Here is a 24,415-nt window from a genome sequence, read left to right as displayed (position 1 = left end):
TTGATTAATTCTTAAAATTTTCTTTTCCATTAAATTTCTTTACCTTCCGAAGGAACATTTGTTTAGTTGCAAAGGTTTTCTTCCATGAAAATTATTTTTAGTATATTCGAGTCAGTCATTGTACTGCGAATGATAGTAATAATTCGGCACAACCAGTAATCTTTTCGTTCATAATATATTTACAGTTGTATTTGGGGATAGTTGAAGTTAATTGGTGTTATACCATGTACTCATCTTTTCTTAATTCATGTCTGATACTTTAAATCACTTTTAGAATTTCATCTCCTTATAGACCATCACGTCATAAACTTAATTCATTTCTTCTAGCTTTTGTAGGTAGTACAATGCTCCGAACTGCGGAGTAATATATTGAATTTATGATAGCAATTGCTTGTTCTTAAATTCAATAAAATTTCTTATTAGATATCAGTATATGTCTCATATTGTAATTTGTTATCTTTGTATATTTAATAGACAGGGTGGAGTATTTATATTGAAACGCCCTTGTAACATTTAAACTAATAGAAAGCAATGACATTTTGCACAATGCACATATCGCACTGGAACATCGTTTGACATAATCTGCAGTGTTAAGAATTAAGAGTGTTTGTAGTTCAACGTGAAGTTCTATTTTTTCAAATGGCAGCACGTTGGTATTTCAAATCTACATTAGACGAAAACTTCCATAATTCCATATGTTAAGTATTACAAACTAAAATGCTACAGTATCACGATCATGTAAACTTCAGTCTTCTAAAACTGTGATAGCGCAAGTTAGATGGACTGGGCAGTGTACATATGAAGTACCTTGGTGTCGAATACTATGTTCATGACAGGATGTATTTCAAATAAATGGAAGGAAGTTAGGGGCAATTGAAAATATTATTTTTTAAAAGACTTTAATTTGAAAAAGTATTTTGATAAATATCACATCCAATCACACAGATGGTTATCAATAGGCATACAGATCATAACACCGTTTACAGCAATTTGATGTCTCAAACTGTTCCGGAAAACATGGGCAAAGGTTGCTATACTGCTTATAATGGCATATTTTGAGAACTTTTTTAAAACGAGTGTTGTTTTCCTTTGCTTCTATAACATTATAGCAGTAGCTTTTTGTAGGTGTAATTACAAGTTACCACTAATTTTAAGCATTGTTGCAAACTTTTACCATTTTCATCAGATCACAGGAACAACTTGAGGTATGAAATTCTTATAAACGCGATTGTGATCTTTACATTTCTTGAAAACGATTACGTGATAGTTAACTAAGCAATTTTTTTAAATAAAACCTTTTGAATTGAATTTTTCAATCCCGTAACTTTGTTTATATTATAAATTCGTCATTGGTCATAGTATTCAACAATAAGGTACTTTCGATGTGCATCGCCACGTCTTATCAGACGTGCACTGTTATTATTGTAGAGGTCTTTAAAATTTGGACATTCGTGATAGCATTGCGTGCTTAATTTGTAACACTAATCGTTATTGTAACTTTTTGTTTTACTTGTAGGCTTGACAGACGTATTTATCTGACGTAGTGCCATTTGAAAAATGCAACTTTATGTTGGGTTAGTAACAGTGTTAACGTGGAAGTATTGCAGAGTATGTCAAACATTGCACCCTTGTAATATTTGCATCCTGCAAGATTCCTACATTTTCATTGTATTTGTTTAAAAGTTACAAGGACGTTTCAAGATAAATGATCCACCTTGTATATGTCCACAGTTGAGAAACACACTGTCTTGTAATGATTGAGTGCTACATTAGTTTGTGTTTGCTGTTTATTTTTTTACTGCATGAAAATATATATGGTAGATTTGCAGTAGGCCAAATTCATAATAAAATAAATCAAGACAAAAGGTATCCATGAGTATTTGACGTAAAATTTGAAGACGCAAAAGATCATTATGAAAAAAATCTCAGTTACATTAAAAATACAGGAAGAATCCGTTATTTTAAGTTACAATTCTCTTACGAAATATCACATAGTCTCTCACATGATGAGAAGAGACTGTTTAGTTTTAAGGTATGAAGTTTTAAAAGTATTCAGTAATTTCTTTCAGAAATTCGATGTTTTTCTTACGTTTGCAGGCACAAGATTCTGACCATGTTGGCTCGTCCGTGGATAGCATCGTGGACTCCATAGCACAAAACCTTATTGACGGCCATGGGAATGAGTCTGGAAGTTCCTTGGTGGTGACATCTCAAATCCTCGGAACTACAGCCTCATCTCAGTCAGGCCCGTCCGTCACAACATTCACCGTTCACCAGCAGCAGAATCCCGACTCCATTACGGGGACAGGCTCATCACAGACCCACTTTGTGATCACACCAACATCGTTTCAGTCGCCGCACATTCCTGCCAGTCTGGTTGCCAGTGGTCAGAGCTTCACTACTACGTACCCCACCATGGCGCTGACTCAAACTCAAACGTCCCCTGCATCATCCTTGCAGCATGCACCCTCCCCTTCGCCAGCTACGTCGCCATTCTCCATGCCGACCCGTTCCCCAGCTCCACCACATGTCCCGCCAACTCCATCACCTAGTCCCGGAGGTTTGTTACGGTCCCCTGCCACACATCCTCCATCTGTGCAATCACATGTCTCACCTAATCCATCACCATACCACCAGCAGCTACAGTCTCCTTTGCAGCAGCAACAAACCCTAATTCATACCCGTTCACCAGCCCCGCCGTCCCTTACTCCGGTTCCATCACCATCACCACAAAGAGCTGCAGCGTCACCCTCCCACAGTGCCTTACAGACTCAGCTGCGTCCGTCAACACCGCAGCCCCAGACAACCCCTTCATCCGCGCCAATTCCTGTGATACACCAGGCACTTTCCGCTGGACTGAGCTTAGCCCCCATCACAACAACATCTGCCATGCCACAGGTTGTGCAAGCAAGTATGCAGCAATTTCCCATGGTCGCAGCTGGAAACTCTGTAGTATCTGGCACTCCTGTTCAACAAATGATCCAAGGGAACCAGCTGGTACAAATTATTCAGTCAGCTCCAACCCCTCAAACCGTTACATCGCCTATTCGTGCACAAGTCTCGGTTGGACCAACGCCTCGCCCCAAACAGCCTCAATTGTTACCGAAGCCAGCACAAACACTGCAGAACCAAATACAGACAACTCTTGGGAAACCCATAGTAAGTGGTGCGGCCAGGCCAGTGACTGTTGGTAATGTACCAACACAAGCTGGTGCACAACTGGTAATTGGGCAGAATCCTGCTGTTATAACTGGTCAGCCTGGTCAGGGGGCATTGTTGTTAAACCAGGTGATTCCAAGTCTAGCACAAAATCCTGTGATACTTCAGCAACCTGGAGGAGGTGTACATCTCATCTTAAGGCCACAAACACCGCTGACAGGGCAGCAGCAGCTCGTTGGTACTCAGAAGAACTCCCAGCCACTCGTGATCTCCGGTGCAACAGCTACACCAGGACAAGGGCAGACACCAACTGTGCTTATCCAACAACCAATCGGTAGGTCTATATAATTATATACTTGTGTTTTACTCTTTTATCATTTAAACCGCACAGTTTTAATTCTATATAAAAACTGATAATGTTTATAAACCATAAAATACAGAGCAGCCGTTGAAGAAACTGTTTGATATTTCTCATTCGAGATTATTTATTTTGAATTCTAGCTGGTCTAATCTTCATTAATGAAGTCGCTGCTATAGAAATATAAATACTTTACCTGTTACAGTGTGTGGAGTGATTACATTCATTCTTCTGTAATGAAGAGTCGATTTAAGAGGTTATATTAAAACGATATTACAGTATAGATGAAACACGAACGACATTGTTTTGAATGTATCAACATTTCTCCCAAGTATTGGAATAACTTGAATTGCGTATTCACATGGTTCGAGGTATAAACTCGTTCATTTTCGAACAATTATATTACAGCAATACATCATTGTTAGCACACTAATTTATATCAAAGAAAGCAAATATTGTTCCCTGTGTGGTGTGTCTTGGTGTATTATTTTTCTACAGTATTTCTCAAACTTCATTGTTTGCTTATTCACGTAGTCTTAATCCTTGGATTACTTTGTGAACTGCTTTTTAATTCATGTGTATTTCCTCTTGTGTTCCTCTTGGTGTAAAGGATAACTTCAGCACGTAAGGTCGAAATTTTGTAGAATTTTTGTACCTTTTTCCATAGCCACCCGTAGGAACTTGACAGCGCTGCGCGAGTGTCCTATCGGATGTAATATTTGCCTTTCAGTAAATCGTGAAAATCGCACGCTGTCAGTAAAACGCTTTGATATCCTGCTTGTATGAAGTGTCGTGTTTATGGTACTTAGAGGACAGAATGCCAGATAAGTGTGTTGTGCTAGAGTGTGTCAAAGTCATTATAACAAAACAACACGAACGTAGAGCCCATTAAGGCTAAAAGATTCGGCTTATCCAAATATTCGTACATCAGTCTCAAATAATGTTTTTAGACATTGATACAATGAGTTTTATTAAAATTGATTTATTTTATAATGCACTTACCTATCGCTTTCAGCAGATAAAAACTATTTAAGCAATATACAAATTTAACACGATGCAGCGAAAGTGAACGAATACTGATGAAGCTAGCAAAGGCTGTTCGGGAAGACAAAAGGACAGACGCGGTCTTGTCAGGAAGTAGAAAACTGAAAGACTGAACAATTTAGGAGCACGCATTCAGTAAGAACTTCCGACGATAATATAAAATCTATATTATAAAAGAGAACGTACAAATCCTTTGTTCCCTCATCAAGCTAATACGGCTGAACCAATTTCTTTTATTTTTGGGGGGTTATTAGGATTTGGACCCTAGATGGTTTTTATCATATCACTTTAATTTTTAATTACCAGTGTCTTGAGATAATTGACCATTCAAGTGTCCATACGTACAAATCCTTTGTTATTAGTTCATCATAGGTAAAAATAAACGTATTTATATGCAACCCGCATGACCGTGTCACTCGGCGGGTTAACATAAATGACAGGCGCTATAATGTTAACATTTACTGCAATTTGAAAGCGAAAAAGTAAAAATTATCTAAGTAACAAAGTTTATTGCGTTCCGGGGTGACCGCAGCGAAGCGGGGCGGGTTAACATAAATGACAGGCGATATAATGTTAACATTTACTGCAATCTTCTATGGTTTTTATCATATCACTTGAAAGCGAAAAAGTAAAAATTATCTAAGTAACAACGTTTATTGCGTTCCGGGGTGACCGCAGCGAAGCGGGGTGAACGCTGCTAGTAAATAAATAAAATAATAAAAACATGTTATTATGAATAGTACCTTATTCCGTACTGGTTTGTGTTACCGCAACGCAAAATGTTAATGTTAGTTGCGATAATCCAGGGTGCCCACCCACCTGGAAAAACGGGAGAACATGGAAAAGTCAGGGAATTTACAAACACCGGGAAAAGTCGGGTAATTTTGAAAAATACCGGGAATTTCTTCTTCGATGAAAATATATTTACTATCTTTCGAGCCATTTATCCTCTCTGTTTTCATTCAAAATCCCCAGACCCCCATTTGTAACAATAATGAATCAATTAGTATTTCGGTGCTAGCGGAGAGAGCGGAACCAATGCTGTTCCCGTGACCTTCAGCTAGTCAACACCAAGGTTGCAAACATTGTCTGTCTTATGCTGTGCCAAAGCAAGTCGACTGTCACGTGATTAAAGCAAGAGCGCTGGTAATGTTCTTTCGTGCGTATTATATAGTTATATTAAATTATAGTTACATTTTAAAGTGTTTGAGTCTGAAATGACACTGTAAATGCATGCATGGAGTCACAGACAAATATGTGAGTAATTATATATTACCATTTCATATCGTCAATTTGCGGGGCCTTGAACGCAGTGGCGGCTTTTTAAAAGTTTAAATTTTGTCGGTAAAAGTTTAAATTTTATCATTACGAGCGAAGGGTAGGAAGCTTCATACAGCATCATAAAGCTGTATAAAGGAATTAGCACATCAGGTAAGCTTTCTTCCTTTAACTTGTATCGATAAAATTTTAATTTTTATCGATATGATTTCATTCAAGACCCGCCACTGCTGGAACGAAGGAAAAGTGTAGAAGGGAGAATTCCATCATCTTCGGCGTTAATAAATTATTATGTCAAATTCGAGACTTTCGTATTACTGGTGGTAATATCGCATAGGCGTAACTAGATGGGACTTGGAGGACAAAGAAGTTGCAAATTTTGCGTTGCTATCACGCAAGTCAATATGTGTTTCGTGGAGCACATTCCATCCGGTTTGCGACAACACAACGCAAACTTTACGTATTAATTTTCGGTACATCGCATAGCAATTATAATGGGATTTTGCATTTCTTGCGTTGCGTTGCAAAAAAGTACTGCCAGAGAGAACTAATGTAAAAACGCAATATGGCGTAAAATATGCAATACCTACTTCGAAATCAGTCTACCTCTTGCAGGCCTTACCGGAATTGATTTCTTATTAGTCATTCTTGAAGTAAAAGTGTTTATAGCCACAGGTAGATTCACTTGTCAGTGGGAAACTAACATGCTTTTTACAGCTACAGGCGCCTGTATAGTACCTGTTAAAGTCACATGTACCTGTACATGCACAGAACATTGCCTGGAATTTGTCACATTTTCATATGGGAACATAAAGCAGTCTCTGTTTAGTTTACTTTTAAACCAACCTTTGTTCATTGTGCGACTCAATGTCTATTTTTTAAAAAAAATACTTTGCACCTGGTGTCTTTATTTCTCCCTTGAACGGGTCAGGAAGCACTTTCTTGCTCTGTTCCTGTTGAGTCCAGGAGTCCAATGCCTATATCGAGATGGTTTAATAGGCGACAATTGAGATGGAAAGAAAATGTCTCCCTTTTATTTTCTCTTACACCGACACCGCTTCATGAGTAGGAATAACGTGTTTGCTATATTTTAGATAAAGTATATAGAAAAGGAAGGAAATAAATTTTAAAAAATAAGTAGTCATTAACAAAATAAGGTGCTTTTGAACATTTGACATCAATTCCAGTGAATACAAGATTAGACAAATATTAAGTCACCGCTGCACATATACTTTGTATGTACTGTTCGGGCGCTGTTATAGACGACAAGTAGCAAGCTTTCAATTAACAACAATCAGTATCCCCAAATTTAAACGCGTCACTCGAGGAGATAAATACAATCGAGTGTCATCAGGTAAAGGTTTCTACAGGAGAACCAGATAGTTTCGTAAGTTATGACACTCACCACAATGATAAGATTAAAGCTAAAAATTTTTCCGGAACATCATATATTGCTCTTTTCCATCACGTGCGCCCAGGCACGTGCCCTGCTTGCCTCACCCTAGGTACACCTTTGGTTTTACTACCGATCCTCCTATTGTAATAGGATCGACTATAAGCATTAAATAATAAAGCTTTTTTTTAAAAAGATAAATAAATCTATATTATAAAAGAGAACGTACAAATCCTTTGTTCCCTCATCACGCTAATACGGCTGAACCAATTTCTTTTATTTTTGGGGGGTTATTAGGATTTGGACCCTAGATGGTTTTTATCATATCACTTTAATTTTTAATTACCAGTGTCTTGAGATAATTGACCATTCAAGTGTCCATACGTACAAATCCTTTGTTAGTTCATCATAGGTATAAAAATAAACGTATTTATATGCAACCCGCATGACCGTGTCACTCGGCGGGTTAACATAAATGACAGGCGCTATAATGTTAACATTTACTGCAATTTGAAAGCGAAAAAGTAAAAATTATCTAAGTAACAAAGTTTATTGCGTTCCGGGGTGACCGCAGCGAAGCGGGGCGGGTTAACATAAATGACAGGCGATATAATGTTAACATTTACTGGAATCTTCTATGGTTTTTATCATATCACTTGAAAGCGAAAAAGTAAAAATTATCTAAGTAACAACGTTTATTGCGTTCCGGGGTGAACGCTGCTAGTAAATAAATAAAATCATATATGGTGGAGGTTTGTCCCGAAGCACAGCTTAGGATTTAAGTTTAAATTTCGTTTTCCAGATATTTACAGATCTGTAAGAATATTTGGTATTTATTTTTTAAAAAAAATATTAAATAAAATACAGGCGTATTTGTGTTGTATACATGTGAAAAAGTAACTATATATATTTTTTTAATTTCTGTTTCTTTTAAGGTACGCCAAGCGCAACAATGAATCCAACGACACGGCCTAGTTTACAACAGCAGCAGCAGCAGGTTGTGAGACTTATAACAGCTGGCACAATGCAATTGCAGCAAATTCAAACTCCATCAGGTCCAACATTCATAGCAGTACCGGCAGGACCAACTCTTAACTTCCCACAACTTGCACAGATACGGCCAGGTCCCACACCTACTGTAGGCAACGGAGGGGTTGGTGTTGCTACTACGTCAACCAATCATATTACCCTACCACCAGTCAGTGTAGCTGGAACAAATACACCAGGTGTTCTCCCTTCAACTCCCGTGATTGCCACGGGTGCAATTTCTCATACCGCTCTCGGCTCAAGTACGCAAACAGTATTACAACAAACTGGACTTCCGTCTGTGATACAGTCGAGCCAGGAACCAACTGCCTTGGCTCCACCGAATGCGGTGGTGAGTGACATGAATTCGACACTGTCTTCGGTTGTCAGTGGTGCCAATACAAATCCTTTGCTCTCGCCACCGAAGAAGAAGCCAAAGAAAAAGAAAAAGAAGAAAAAAGATGAAGAGAAGCGGGAGGAAACCGGCACTGCAACAATAGCCAAACCTTCACTCAATCTTGCTGCCCTTCTCAAGGAGACGGGTATTGTTGACGATGAGGACGGTGTGTTTTCTGAATCCTTGGAGGAGAGTCAGCCGATGTCCCAAGGAGGAAGCGGGGGAGCTGATTCTGCATCCAACAGCTCAACAGGAACGCCTCAACACCAACATCAACATCAGCATCATCAACAGCAGCAGCATGCCATACAACACACCCACAGTGCAGTGGTTACCCAGTCGCAGTTACTAACACAATTACAGTCTCCAATATCTACTCAGGTGAGTTCCGGCAAGTCAGTACTGACAATTGCCAATTTTTTATTATTACAAAATACTTCAGTATAAGCTGCTGATAATTGGAAGCTATTTTGTAACTATAATAAAAACCAACACTCACCAGCAACGAATGAGTTAGAGAAATACAGGATGGACCTAGTAGGAGTTCAGGAAGTTAGGTGGGAAGGAAATGGTTCTGTGAATCCGAAAATTTTACATTCGTTTACGGGGAAGGAAATAAAAATCACCAATTAGGAACAGGGTTTTTCGTCCGCAAACGAATAAACGGGTTGAATTTGTTAATGATAGACTTTCTTTTATTACTCTTAAGAGTCGGTGATGTGATATTATTTTAAATGTACATGCCCCAACAGAAGATAAGGATGATGATATAAAAGACAGTTTTTACGAAGAAGTAGAACGGATATTTGACCAATTCCCGCAATACCATATGAAAATTCTATTAGGGGATTTCAATGAGAAGGTAGAACGAGAGGATCTTTTCAAACCGATTATAGGGAACGAAAGTTTGCATAAGGAAAGTAATGACAACGGTGACTCGTGAACTTTCCAACATCCAGAAACCTTATCGTGAAGAGTAAAATTTCCGCATCGCGACGTTCATAAATATACTTCGATCTTGCCAGATGGAAGAACACATAATCAAATCGATCATGTTTTAGTAAATAGAAGAAGACAATCTAGCACAATTGATGTTCGGTCGTTTGAAGTAGCTAATTGTGGCACTAATCACTACGTGGTAGCAGCGATAATAGAGTGAGAAATCATCGTTGAATAAAGGAAATATTCAATATCTGAAAACGGAGAGATTTAATTTAAAGAAATTAGAAGAGAGCTAGGTAAGAGAGGAATACCAAATTGAAGTTTCAAATAGATTCTCGATTTTAGAAAATCGGAGTGCATTAGTGTTGGAGGATACTTGGATTGAAATTAGAGATATCATTAAAATTTCAGCAAAAGAAAAATTAGGACATGCGGAAATACGTAGGAACAAACCATGGTTCGACCAGGAATGCATTCAGCTAGCGGACAAGAGAAAACAGGAAAAATTACGTTGGCTACGAAATCCAAATGAAATAACTACACAAAATTTTGTAGGCATCAGGTGGGAAACTTCCTAAACTTATAGAACAAAGAAACGCGATTTTTTAAAAGCTAAAATTAAGAAACTTGAAGATAATAGTAAAAATAAGAACATTCGGGACGTGTATATGGGGATCAACGAATTTAAGGAAGGCTATCAACCTCGTGCCTATATATTAAAGAAAGCTAACGGAACATTTCTCACTGATACGGATAGCATCTACAGTAGAGATCGTTTTGTTGATCTTTGGAAATTCTACTCTTATCTGCTCCGCAACACGATTTAAATCATGGGCGAGACATGTCACATGCACAAGGGAGGGCTAGAACACCTTCAGTAACTTCATCGCAAAAACCTTGTATTTTGCAGCATCTGTATAGGCAAGAAGCACTTTCTTCTCATCAAGATTGTTGGGGTACAATACTTTTAGTCCATTGTTCATAAAGTGTGCTATTGTCTCCTGATTGGTTGTTGAAAGTGGTTTGGCGCAAATAAGGTGTCCTGGATATTGCCTCAGAGTTTAGATTCCCGACAACTAAGTTACAAATGGATCGTCCTAAGTCGTCAGTGGTTTCATCAACCGATAACCAAATTTAAGACTCTCCTATGTCATTTCGTATTCTGGATATTGCTTCGTCATATGTGGGTTGCACATAGTTCTTGCGTAACGTCGACTCAGAGGGGACCGAATGATGGCAGTACTGTTCCAGGAATCTCTTGAAAGTTGGATTTTCAATAGTATGAAATGGAATGTTGGCTGCTACAATTGCGTGACACAGGTCAGCATAAATCTGGTTGTTCTTGCTGCATTCCGCGGAACTTTGGGTAAAAAGTTTCTTTCATCTTCGATTTGCGTTCAACATTTTCCCTGTGTTGCATTCCTTCGGCATGCTAAGTCACATGAGATTTCTTTTCACTTGAAATCTGTAAACTAAAACATAGAACAAAGAATTAATATTGGAATAACATAATATTTTACAGTGCATGTTACAACTGCAGATGTAAAAAAAGGCATATTTTAAGAGATGGTACACACTAACTCCATTATAAAATGTTGCTGACAGAAATCAAAGGCAATCGAATTGTCAGTTCCTTTAGAACAGGACGCGAAATCATGAGAGTCGAAGTGAAGGCAGACAAGGGAGTAGGAAAAAAAAAAAAAACTGTCAGCACTGGAATGTTTTGTGTCGATATAGAGAGATCACATATTTGGGCATCCATAATTATTAAACTATGTAGTATTAAAAATACTGCTAACTGTTTGTACACCTGTTAAATATAAAATGCACGACAGAAACGAATTACTGTAATTATTTTGCATACTTCTGCCATTAGTATCACTTCAGTCACTCCCAGCAAGTTTTAGTGGGAGACATTTTCCCAACCCCCAAGATTTTTCACCCTGCTCTAGCAGCAAATTTGTTTTCAATGTTCAAACAGAAGCGCTGTTTTTTACTGAAAGTAAAAAATAAACAGAATACTAGGGGCAAGTTTGATTCGTGGTCAGGAATATATACTGTTTGATTTGGTTTGTTTTCAGTGTAACGTCCGACGATTATGGCTTGGCGGCTTAAGAAGACGTGGACCTAGTGATTAATAGTGGAATCCGAACCATTTTTTGGTTCACTGTACTCCCACAGGGAATCGAACCTGAAACCACGCGCAGCAAAGGCAAGCTTGTTGGCTACTAGACCAACAGAGGGTAAGGAATATGTCCTTTTTAAAACAAGAACTACTTTAACATGCACAATCTGAGCTTATTTTATATATAAACACTTAACGTTTTGCAGCATGAGCAGTGGGCAGAAAAGCTAAAGTTGAAGAGCCTCAAAAAATTGTGACGACTGTGGATTCTGGTCTCCGCTTCCCGTGCAAGTGCTTTACAAACTGAAAATACATATGGAAGCACAAAGACTCGGACTTTTATTTTCCGATCTAGTCATATTTTTTGATGTTTTTTAACTATTCATTCTGCGCTGCAGGGGTCCCCAACCCTTTTCCCCACTGCTTGGGCGCAATCTCTCCAAATGTTCATTCTCCCTTAAATATATATATATGTATGTATGTATGTATGAAAATGTTGGCCCAGGTTTCTTCGGCTACCCAAAGTGATAATGAGTTCCTACACTGATTTCAATGTCAAATACATACATACGAAGCTAGCCTACTTCATCTGGTAACATGCACCCCTCTATTTAAAAAGAATTAGCTGTATCCGCTTACGCCTTTAGCCACAATTTTGTTCTTCGATCAAAAGACAATAAATACAGTATTACAGTTAATTATTTGAAAATGGTGTTCCTCATAGCTACGTTCTTAAAAGTATAATTATAATTTAAGTACGATTGTGCCAATTAGGATTTAAAACATATTTTTACCCCCCCCCCCAAAAAAAAAAAAACTCATAGGCTCAGCCTGCGCCCTGAAACACGCTTGTGAGCACTCCATGTTGCTCTGCGTTGCAATATACTTTCCATTTTAAACAATTACTGTCAACCAAGTGAATAAAATTAGTTAACTCTATTCCCACTCCTTGTAGAAATAAAAGACAATTTAAGTGAATTTTACTTACCTCCTTGTTACATGCTTGGCAGTAAATAATTTTTCCATCAGTTGTAAAACATAAGAATTTCTGTATCCATTGACGAATTAGCGACGCTTTGGAACATGCTACCTTCGGCATTGTAAAGTTCTTCACAGTTTATTTTACGCCTGGCGTTTGTCCTCTGGTCACTTCTCGAATAAGCTGATTGTTTTTACAAGGCAGAAACCTAACCATTTTCCTCTCTATCCCTGACTTGGTCTAAAAATATCTCCCCATCTTTGCCACCCTGCCTGCTGTGGTGACGCAACATGTGGAAACAACGGTTTTCTCGTGTTTAACCTTTCGAAAATTTTCACATGTTTACTTTGCTCAAAATAGGCAAAAATAGGATCTAACATCCAATTAAGCATTTTTAGGCAAAATAAAACTTGGTGCTAGTGCTTTAATTTGTCATAAAACCTTCATGTACGATTTTATTTTTCATTCTGAGTTAAGGAAAAAAAAAAATAGGTTTATACCTAAAGATCCGATGTCTAGTCATCAAGCCTAGGAGGCTTAGGAGGGCAGATCATGTAGCCAGGATGGAAGAAAGTAGGAACGCTTTCAAAGTCTTGACTGGAAGACCTAGGCGCAGATTGGAGTACAGTATTAAGATGGATCTCGCAGAAATAGGAATACAAAGTAGAAACTGGATCCAGTTAGCTAAGGATAGAAGTCAGTGGAGAGCTTTTGTGAACGCGGCATTGAACCTCCGGGTTCCATAGGCCATAGAGTTAGTTAGTCACGTAAAACATCCACATGACGAGATATTCGTAACGGTTTTAGAGATGTTTGTGGCCATCATCTGCGCGATTTAAGAAAACTACTCTGCTTGAAGAACTACATATATAGTTTTATTAGAAAAGATGATTGTGCATTAATGAGGAGAAAATTAAGTTTTTTTGCTTGACGACTAAAGTGATTTCTCTTTTTTCTTAGATCCGATATTAAAAGTAAATAAGCATCGACATATTGTTTACTAGTGCACAGATCATTAACGTAAAAATGTTTAAGTTCTATTTTTACATGTCGTTGAAACCGGATATCATTAGTTCACACGAATTCTTTAAGTGTTTACTGATTAATATTCAGTATACATGCTATTGTTTCGGTCAGCATTAGTTTGTAAGTCGGCTACAAAATATATTCTTCGTTTTATGTACGTTTTTGAAAATACCATTTAGAGAAATAGGGCCTATGATTACTTTTTCTTATCTTGTATTGTACGTGAGTGAAGTTAAGAAATGAAACTCCAAAAATATCTTGATTTTAAAAATAAAATGTCTTTTGATGATAAAGTGATCAACTATAGTAGAATTGGCAACAAAATACCATGGATAACTATTGTAAAATACCATGGCATGATTAATATCCACGTGAGAAATAAGAATTTTACAATATTGTACAGAAATAAATGTTCGATGAGAAGTGGAAAAATATTAGTAATGTAAGAAACGTTGACTGTCTTGTAAAACTTGTTTTAAATGTTACTATGTCGTCAAATTACATGTCATTTAAATTTTTTAAAAAAAAAGCATCTTTAGAAACGGTATTATTATTATTATTATTATTATTATTATTATTATTATTATTATTATTATTATTATTATTATAAATTCAGTATTAGAAACCCCAGTAATGAATACGTTCATAAACTGGTTTTCAACTATAGCAGTGAATGTATTTTCGCATAATGATTAATTATCGACTTTTCCGAAGAAAGAAAGAAAAAAACATCATTCTCTTTTGAGAATCATTAGAACACGACAGATGTATCATATTGTTTGATCACCTTCTACCATTTTTCTGACAACATAATCTCGTCTCTGTAGACCTGTGGTTTCTGGTTAAAAAAAAAAAAAAATGTAACACGTAGTTTTTACAGGCTCTTTTGAAACAGAACTTAACACTATTCAGGAAGTTCTGCAAACAGAATCAAAAAATAGTCGGACTGTGCCTGTTCCATGCTATACGGTGGATGCGTTAAAACCTCTAAGCCAAGTTCGCTCAATTTCTCACTTCTTAAAGATGTATGCGGTCTGGTGTTGTGTGATATATAACACCCTTTCTGTTGACCAGTGTTGGCTGTTTCTTTTGAATTGCTAGATGCACGTGCACTAATTGTCAATAGTGCATATCCAAGTCTATCGTTGTATGTCGCGGCAGTAGCTCGTGATGCACGATGGCCTTCGAATTGCACCAAACTCACAGTTTAATCCTCCTGGGTGTCAGTGTGGTCTCTGCTACAGACTGTTTGACCACGATCTTTTCCGCATATTCTTGTATGTTACTCACTTTCCATTACCCGTGAGTTGACAGGCCAGTCAGTATATTAGAAGTCAGTTCAGCTGAATAGAAGAAATGGCGTAAAATTAATTAAATACGCTTCACTTACGTGCAGGACATTTCTCTTTCTCTGCGCCTCTCGTTACTCATTATCTCAGTAAAGTTTGCTTTGTCATACTTCTTTTTTATTATTACAAATCACAAGTGACTTACGTTGAGTTGACGTGGCATCCATCCTACTATTCACCACTATCAGCTATTCTTCGCCATGTAACTCAAAATTATTGCGAACTTGGTAAAAGATATATTTTGGGAAGGTTGTTTCAGATTTATAGTAACGAATTCGATTGCTAGGTATAAATGTACACACAAAAGCACGCGTGAACACATCTGAAAAAATATTGCGGATAATTCGAAAGTTTTGTGTGTTGACTGGTTGGGATTACAGGTGTTGTATGTGTGTAGTTATATAGCTCTGAAAATTACCGTCTTTTGGGAGAGTTATACTTATGCCCTTTCCGACATAAGTTTCCGTTATAGTTATAGAAAAAAAAACTGACTGACAAAAAGGGTATTGCTGAGCCCTCCAATATTGGACATCGTAGGTATCTCAGGTTTAAAGTACTTCTGGTGGCGTTCCTTTGTGATAAAACGTAAGATCGCACCTTGTCAAAGAACAATAGGAAGGTCAGTACAACGTGCCGTGGCGACCATAAATCGCATAATTGTACGATGAGCATACATCTGGTAAAGAAGCATAAGGCTCGAGTTCATATGCTTCGCCCAGGCCCATAACCAGGGAGGGGCTAGAGGAGGCACTGTCCCCCTAAATTATTTTTTGCCCCCTCTACAAAATAACGCTAAAGAGCATTTTCAAACTGACTAAAAATCAATGAAATACTTGCAATTACATTTACCAAATTAAATTCAACTTTGCGAATTATACTCATTTCTGTGTAAAATTGAGTGTTTCTTGCTAGATGCACTAAACATCTTTTATTGCGTTTACTCATTTCAAGAATTTCAAACCGTACCCTATTACTCCAACCATGAGAAACATCCAAGGATACCAGGTGCACTTCCAAACAACAGTATCATAGTCTACAACGTTAGTTGTGAATATTAATAAACTAGTGTCTCGCTTATTTTGGAAGGTAGAAAATTGAGTGCAAACGTTGAATAAAACATATACTTCTATTTTGTAATGATATAATCTAAAATTGCTGTAGTATAATTTTGTTCTTATGTTTAAAAAAATAAATACTTCAATTTTAATTTATAAAACGAAATACCGTATTTACGCGTGTAAGCAGCGCACATCAATTTAACAACAGCACGTAAAACAACAAAAATCACAGACTTTCATGTATGGTAGCGTATATCGGTACTCACCAACGTAACACGGGGTACTTGAATGTTAATAGTACCTGCTTTACAGAATAATAAATCCTACTGGGCTTCAAATACCACTAGTACTATGAATTTACAAAAGGATGCCCGAGCGCCAAAAGTGGCCATAGTAAGAATTTCCAAGTACGCTGCAAGCTAGTCAATTGTCATCAGCTGCAATAGCCATACATTGATCCTTATTGAAAACTAGTGCATGTTTTCAATAGATGGTAGTACATGTACGGTATTTTTGTGATCGGCCGATCATGTAGATGTAAGAGGAAAAATGAGCTTTTCTACTCTTGTAAAATTACTCACAATATTTCAGTATTAGGTTAATAAAAACTCCCCGTGATTTTAAATGCTTCGTGGCTCAGTCAATTCTACATTTCGTCGTGTATGCCGCGCACCCTGTTTTTTGACTTCGTTTATACAGGGTGTCCGAGAAGTCCTTCCCTGATTACAGAAATTGATAACTCAGGCTAGAAATAAGATAGAAATATGAAACTGCTGTTGAATTGTTTACAAACTATAAAAGTTTTGGTCACATCAGTACACTTCCACATGAGCACCCTTGGTAGCACGTAGCACATCTAGGCGATATTCAATTTCCATCCACACATTAGCCAACATCACTGGAGGGATCGATGCAACGACTGTGGTTATTCGTTGCTGCAGGGTTTCAAGATCTGGTACACGTGTTCGGTAGACCTCATCCTTGACATAACCCCATAAAAAGAAGTCTAATGGGGTTATGTTAGGAGAGCGTGGAGGCCAAGCTGTTGGTCCATCACGACCAATCCATCGCCCAGGAAATGTCCTATCGAGATAGGCACGGACGTCCAAACCCCAATGAGGTGGTGCACCGTCTTGCTGAAAAACGACATCGGGGCGATACTGAAGCAGCTGAGGAACAGCATACAGCTGCAACATATCCAGGTACACTGCAGATGTGATGGTATCCTCAGCGAAGAAGAATGGCCCGATAATTCGATCGTGCAATAACGCGCACCAAACATTCACCTTTGGACTGCCTCTGGTGAACTTCCTGACCTCCCTGGGAGGTTCTGAACCCCAAATGCGTACATTATGGCGATTCACTACTCCACTGACAAAGAATGTCGCTTCGTCGGAAAAGGCAATTCGTCTGAGATAACCATTATCGTCCTCAATACGTGATAGCATTTCGACCGCAAAGTCATATCGACGTGTACCGTCGTCGGGCAACAAGGCCTGAACGAGTTGCACTTTGTAAGCACGAAACAATAAACGTTTGTGTAAAATGTCATGGATAGAGCTTTTTGGCATCTGTAATTCACGTGAGGCCCTGCGCACCGATTTCTTAGGACTTCTCAGAAAAGACTGCCGCACAGCCTCCACCGTGTCTGCTGAAGTTCTTGGTCGACCAGACCTCGGAAGGTCAGCAACCGACCCTGTGTTCTTGAACTTCTCATACCAGGCTTTAATGCTCTTGACATCAGGTGGAGTCCTCCCAAATGTTGTCTGGAACTGTCTCTGCACTGTGGTTGGTGATCGTGTCTCATGGTACCACATGACACACTGTGCCTTCTCCTGGTTGGTTGGCATGGCTTCTTGGGCTTCTTACTTACGTACTACAAACCTAAAACAAACAAAATTGAGACTTGGTAAAACAGAACAAACCTAACACAGACAAAAACTTTTATAGTTTGTAAACAATTCAACACCAGTTTCATATTTCTATCTTATTTCTAGTCTGAGTTATCAATTTCTGTAATCAGGGAAGGACTTCTCGGACACCCTGTAGACTTCGTTACAGAAAAGGTGCGCGGCATACACGGATAAATACGGTACCTCCCAAAGAGATTGTATTAAACACACAAAAATGAAACAAAAATTTTGGTTTCGATAATCCAAAAATAAAATACAGACTGTAAATAATAAATAAATGTATAATTTTGTGATGTTCTTTGATGTCTGTCATTATTATTATTTATTACCTATAATAGGGCTTTTCCCCCAATTACAATAGGTATACAAGCATATGTTTCAAAATACTACTACAAAAGAAAAAGACGTAATATATAAGTGCGTATTACAGTATTAACTACAATAATCAAAAAGAATACACAGTTATACAAACATTTTTTCTACAATACATAATGCTTTTACAATTTATAATTACAAATAAGTTACTATCAATTTCATTTTCACCTTGCTTCATTAACGGAAACTTCTTACTTGCACTCCAGCAAATTTTAAATATATATACCTAGATAAGTATCAAAAATAAAAATAAAATCTTTATATGCAGTATTAACAGCACGTAAAATCTAAACTACTTCTTTAATTTTTGATACATATACTTTAAATGGTAAAGAAAAATCAATATTTGAGTTACGTTGTATCAGTTCATTATGTTTTTTACTAAGCCTTATGACAGGTGAAAATTGGTGAAAATTAGAGCGTGAGATACCATAATAAAAGGGTAACCTAATACGCAATACATCTTTCTTCACATTAAAACAAAGTGAACCCAGAAATTTGGGATTATTAATAACACCATTAACAATTTTATACAGAAAGATATGTTGACTTACTTCTCTTCTGGTATATAACGAAGTTACACCAAATTCTTCGAGTAAAGATTTATAAGAAATCCTTTCAAAATACGAGGATTTATTGTATTTTTTATAATAAAGAAATCGTAGAAACTTATTTTGTACACGTTCAATTTTCTCTATATTATTTCTAAAGATATACCACATTGACTTGATCCCTAGTCTTCCGTTGCAAGCGCTGCTATCGGCTGAAGGAATGCCACTCGCTTTCTCTCGCGTAGCAACAGCTGAACCCTTATTGGCTCAACGCGTGGGTGTGTGAGGGTGTGAGCTTTAGTTCGCATTTTTGCCATGGCTCAAGACATTTTGGCAGCACAATGTTATAAGGAAATCATATCAGGCTAGCATATTCTAACTTACTTCTTATAAGACTGTTAAATAAATTAGCCAAAGTAAATGCATTTTTCATCACCTGAGTATTTCTGAACATAAATCCAAGTAATTTGAAAGCCTCATTACATATTTTGTTAATATGAAATTCAAAGGTTAATTTATCATCCAATGTGACTCCAAGATCTTTCACAACATTACGTCTTTTTAAACTCTTTCCAGACAATTGATAATCGTAACATAAAGTTTTTTTCTTTCTAGCAAAAGATATAGCACAGCATTTATTTGAGTTAAAGTATAGTTTATTGTCTAAACTCCATTTGTATGCCCTTGATAAATCAGAATTTAATTCATTGCAATCAGTGAGTGTTTTTATCTCTTTAAATAATTTGACATCATCAGCAAATAACAAACACCTGAAGTATTTGAAGATATCTGGTAAGTCATTAATGAATAACAAAAAAATAAAGGTTCCAAATTGGAACGTGTGGTACCCCAGAATTTATCTTATATATGTAATAATTTGTATGTCTATATGTTACGAATTGTTGTTGATCACTCAGATAAGAAAAAATCAGTTTTAAAAAGTTATCACAAAAACCAAATTTAGGCAATTTATTTAGAATACCATGACCCAGAGTATCAAAAGCTTTTGAAAAATCCAAATAAACTGTGTCAACCATGTTTCCATTATTAAAGGAGTTAAATATATATTGAACAAAGTTAACCAAATTTGTTACAGTGGGTTTGCCTTGACAAAAACCATGTTGATTAATAGATATATATGGTTTAACATGATTATATATTCTTCTGTATAATATATTTTCAAGTACTTTTGATGGGGCTGAAATAACAGAAATGGGTCTGTAATTTCCTACCTCTAGAGGATTACCTGATTTATGGATTGGACAGACTCTTGAAATTTTCCAGAGCTCAGGATATATTTGGTTTTTAAAATTAAATTATAAATATGACATAACGGAATTTTCAATACTGAACAGCAACCTTTAAAAATGTACGCTGGTATCAAGTCAGGTCCACTAGATTTTGATGTTTTTTTACAGCTTCATTATATTCCGAATCAGTATTTGGATATAGAGAAAGACATTGAGAAACTATCGTGTCAACTGAATCAAATTTACTATATGTGGAAGGGGAAGAAGAACACACACTTTTAAAGTAATCTGCAAAGGCAGTAGATATCGATTAAAGTAATCTGCAAAGGCAGTAGATATCGATTCATTTGACATCAATACTTCATTTTTTATAGTCATACAGCAATTTGACTTTTTTATTTTTTACAAATGCCCAAAATGGTTTTGTATCTTTAACAAGAGTAGACTCTATCTGAGAGATATATAATTTATAAGATGAATCAATCATACTTTGTAATTTCCTTCTCAATTCAACAAATTTATTATGATAATAAACCGAGTATTCCTGCCGTTTTCTACAAAATTATTTTTCCTTTATACATTTAATAATTGAGGAAGAAAACCAGGGAGGGTAATGATGTCTTGCATTTACCACCTTCTTAGGCACGTTCTTATTAATACTATTGTTAACAATGCCGTAAAATAAGTTTAATGCACTCTCAGGATTATAACTCATTATTACTACATCCCAATTTTCATCTCTTAAGGAAGTATAAATATAAACAGTCAGCTTTGCTATAATTAAACATTGTCACCTGACTCTGTTTTGCATAAGTTATTTTTCCTGTTACTAATATTTGTATTAACAAAGATGGATGATGATCATCCTCTTTTAATAGTGCACACGCATTTATAGCAATACTACAATGTGTACTTTGATTAACAAAATCCAGATTCAATGTCCTTCTATTTTTATTTTTAATATTATTTACCAATTTTAGATCACAAAGAGAAAAAAAATTCGCAAGAGCAATACAAATGTTACCATTGTGTAGTAGGTCTGTATTATTATCTTTAACTTCAGGGATAGTAAAGTCACCAGCAATCGCTACCTAATACTGGTTAGAAATATTTTCCATTAATCGGTAATATTCAATATACTTACCTAATAACAAAAGTATGTATCCCAAACTGTATCTTAATACACACTGTTTCGACACCATTAACACTAATTTCTATATTTTCAGTTTGGTATTTATTCAAGACAGCGACAAGGACACCCTCTTCTCCTCTAGTTACCTTATCATAACGAAACACGTTATATCGATCGTCAATAAATTTATTATTAAAAATATTATCTAACCACGTTTCTGTTAATATTATTACATCATAATTTTCTGCAGATATACTAAGCAAGAGATCATACAATTTAGTATTAATACCCCTCACATTTGGTAATAAATATTTATCTCATTTAAAGCCATTATGTTGAAAATAGTAATATATTACACAGCTTGTACATCATCCAATGTTCTAAGAATTAAAACGTTTCTATCATCTTGACTTTCTTAAATTTGATATTTCCCGTCTGATCAACCCATATCGTACCAATATGCGTAATGTTTCTCATTTTTCTTTTTCTTTGTCTGACCAAAAGTACGCCTTCTTAGGAGTTAATAGATTGATTTACATATGTAGTGTCACTCATAGTATAATCCAAATGTGTTGTGTTCAGATTTCTTTTCACTTTTCTCCTCTGTAAAAACTTTTCCTTATCCGAACGTCGCACAAACTTTACGATTCCATTAAATTTTTGATGAAGTAATTTTTTCATTCTGTGACATGCATCTACCATATATCTTCACTAACATTAACATCTAAAGAAGGCCCTACATTTTTTTACTACATTAAGGGTATTTTCATTTGTACTCTCCCGCACACCAAATATTTCAAATGTATTTGCGCTTTCCGTATTGATCTAGAGCATCTAGATCCATTTTAACCTCTTTATATATATATACATACATATATATATATATATATATATATATATATATATATATATATATATATATATATATATATATTAGGTTTATATTCTCCTGATTTAAACGCTCAATTTCAGCTAGGCATTAACTGATTTTTTCGTCCTGTTTTATTTATTTATTTATTTATTTATTTATTTATTTATTTTTTTATGTTACAAACTTTCATTCAGTTTTGCGTGAACCAGGTCAAGAGATTTTCCCAGCTCACGTTCAGTCTCAGTTTGGGATTTACTTAATTTTGCAATTTCTTTTTTTAGTTTCTTAGTCAGATTTAATACGTCTGCAAAAGTTGGCAATTCAAACTGAACAGTTGACTCCAGTTGCATGCTGCTTCTACGAGATTTTTTACACTTATTACAACGCCAAGACTCCGATGGATTTTAGATCTTCAAGATCAGTTTCAACTAACTGAGCACATTTTAAATGACATAATTTTGCAGTCACAGTATTGTGCCTTAATTTCCTGCCGCGATACAGGTTTATCGAACAGACTCATTTTAATACTTCAATATCTCGAATGATCGGTAGTTCGCTCCTACAGGTTTGAGATTGTAACTAGCAACACTGTTTACCTTTCAGTACGATATATTTGATGCCACTAACATTTATGTTTTGAGCACGTATGCACACAATAACGCAAAAGGAATAAGTTCAAATTAGTGTACAGTACTCACCATTATATAAACAAAGTAACTTGTAGCACAAATTGCAAAACAAACTGTAAAAATTACCCAAAATACGGAGCACAACACAACCGTCACTCGGACATTTCTTCTTCTTCTATCTCCCCTCAGTCTTCATTTCTCCCCCCTAATAAATCAGGCTGGCTACGGACCTAGCTTTGCCCCTCACGTATCAGGGGAAGACAATCAAAAGTTGTACTCTGGACGAGGTTTGGGTGTTGTGTGGGAATGTGATAAGAGGAGAAATATGTATCGTCTCCGTGATTCTAGACGTCGTTCTGACTGGGTACGTGAATCACTGGAAATTTTCCATCCGTGATGGGCCGTGCACAGCCAGTACATTCGATAGTATTTTTATCAACTCCGATTCAGCGCAGTCTCCTTTAATGAAAACAGGTTCAGATTGGTAACTAATAGAGAGAACTTGCATATCGATCACAACTGCTTGTCGTATCGCATTATTTCTGAAGGGGTAAGATTGTCAAGTTTCTATATATATAATATACACGTTAAAGAACTCAAAATGCTCTAAAACTAAAACTTCGAATAACGGTTTTAATCACACTGCGTTGGTCACAAAACAACGTTTCGTACTTCTCATACACTTAATATTGCACTCCCTGTCTTAAAATATCGGAGGAAATAAGTAATTATATTTATCCAACATACTCCACCTTATGAAATAAGCATCAAGTTAACTTTACCTACTTTTGTTTTCATTTCATAACATGGGACGCAAGAATCTCACTATCAACGCATTTATTTGAGTAGGACAGTTAAAATGAAAAAAGGTCTATCGTGCCCATCTTCTTAAGCTGGCTGTCTGTTGTCAAGTTTAAAGTACCAAAATGACTCTATACACAAAATTCACATTGAGATGAATACCTAGGCTAAGCAGATCTAATTAAATGTCGAAGAGCCGTGAGACCCTCGCATCTCTCCCATGCATGGAAAAGGGACGGAAGTAAATAACGGTGTGTGTGACCCCACGTAGCGTAGTCACTAATGCTCTTGCCTTTGGTGCGAACGGCTCGTGGTTCGATTCGCGTTGGTATACTCGGTCTTCAAAATATGAAAGCTTTTTCAGGACAACTATCCGGAGTTTTCTTGTGTTTTCCTCACCTACCAGGCAAATACCAAGATAGTACCTAACATAAAAGTTCTGGGTCGTTTTCATTCTTTCCTACTTTCCCGGGGTATATGATCGCCGTGAAAACGAGCTAAAGTGACCATAGATACCGAAAGTCCAGAAATATAATTGGTAGTTTACTTAAATTTCCTAAATTTGGAAAGTAGTCGTTTGTATACTGTAGAAAACAAATGTGCAAGGTTTGAAAAAAAAGGAAAAAGATACATCAATTATTATATAAGTAAAGGAGTTCAGTCCAGTGAAATCTGTACGTATATATTAAATATTACATTTGTACTTAATATCAATAGGCGTCGGACAATTTTATATTCTGCTTTCAGGACGAGTACTTC

The 24,415-nt window shown here is 36.5% G+C and overlaps 1 protein-coding gene across 6 annotated transcripts in view; it reads left to right on the top strand.

Annotated features, from left to right (window-relative positions):
• LOC145690658 (uncharacterized) overlaps window positions 1-24,415 on the top strand; it is a 208,449-nt gene that overhangs the window by 132,133 nt on the left and 51,901 nt on the right. For all 6 annotated transcript variants that reach the window (XM_081765769.1, XM_081765770.1, XM_081765773.1 and 3 more), the window contains 2 exons: window positions 2,098-3,493; window positions 8,168-9,036. In XM_081765769.1, coding sequence (XP_081621895.1) covers window positions 2,098-3,493; window positions 8,168-9,036 — 2,265 coding nt within the window. The remainder of the gene's footprint in view (window positions 1-2,097; window positions 3,494-8,167; window positions 9,037-24,415) is intronic.

This window comes from Thermobia domestica, chromosome 7 (assembly GCF_964235325.1).
Source record: "Thermobia domestica chromosome 7, izTheDome1.hap1.1, whole genome shotgun sequence".
Taxonomy (NCBI): domain Eukaryota; kingdom Metazoa; phylum Arthropoda; class Insecta; order Zygentoma; family Lepismatidae; genus Thermobia; species Thermobia domestica.
The sequence above is the reverse complement of the archived record's forward strand: the minus strand, read 5'-3'. Positions and strand labels throughout refer to the sequence as shown.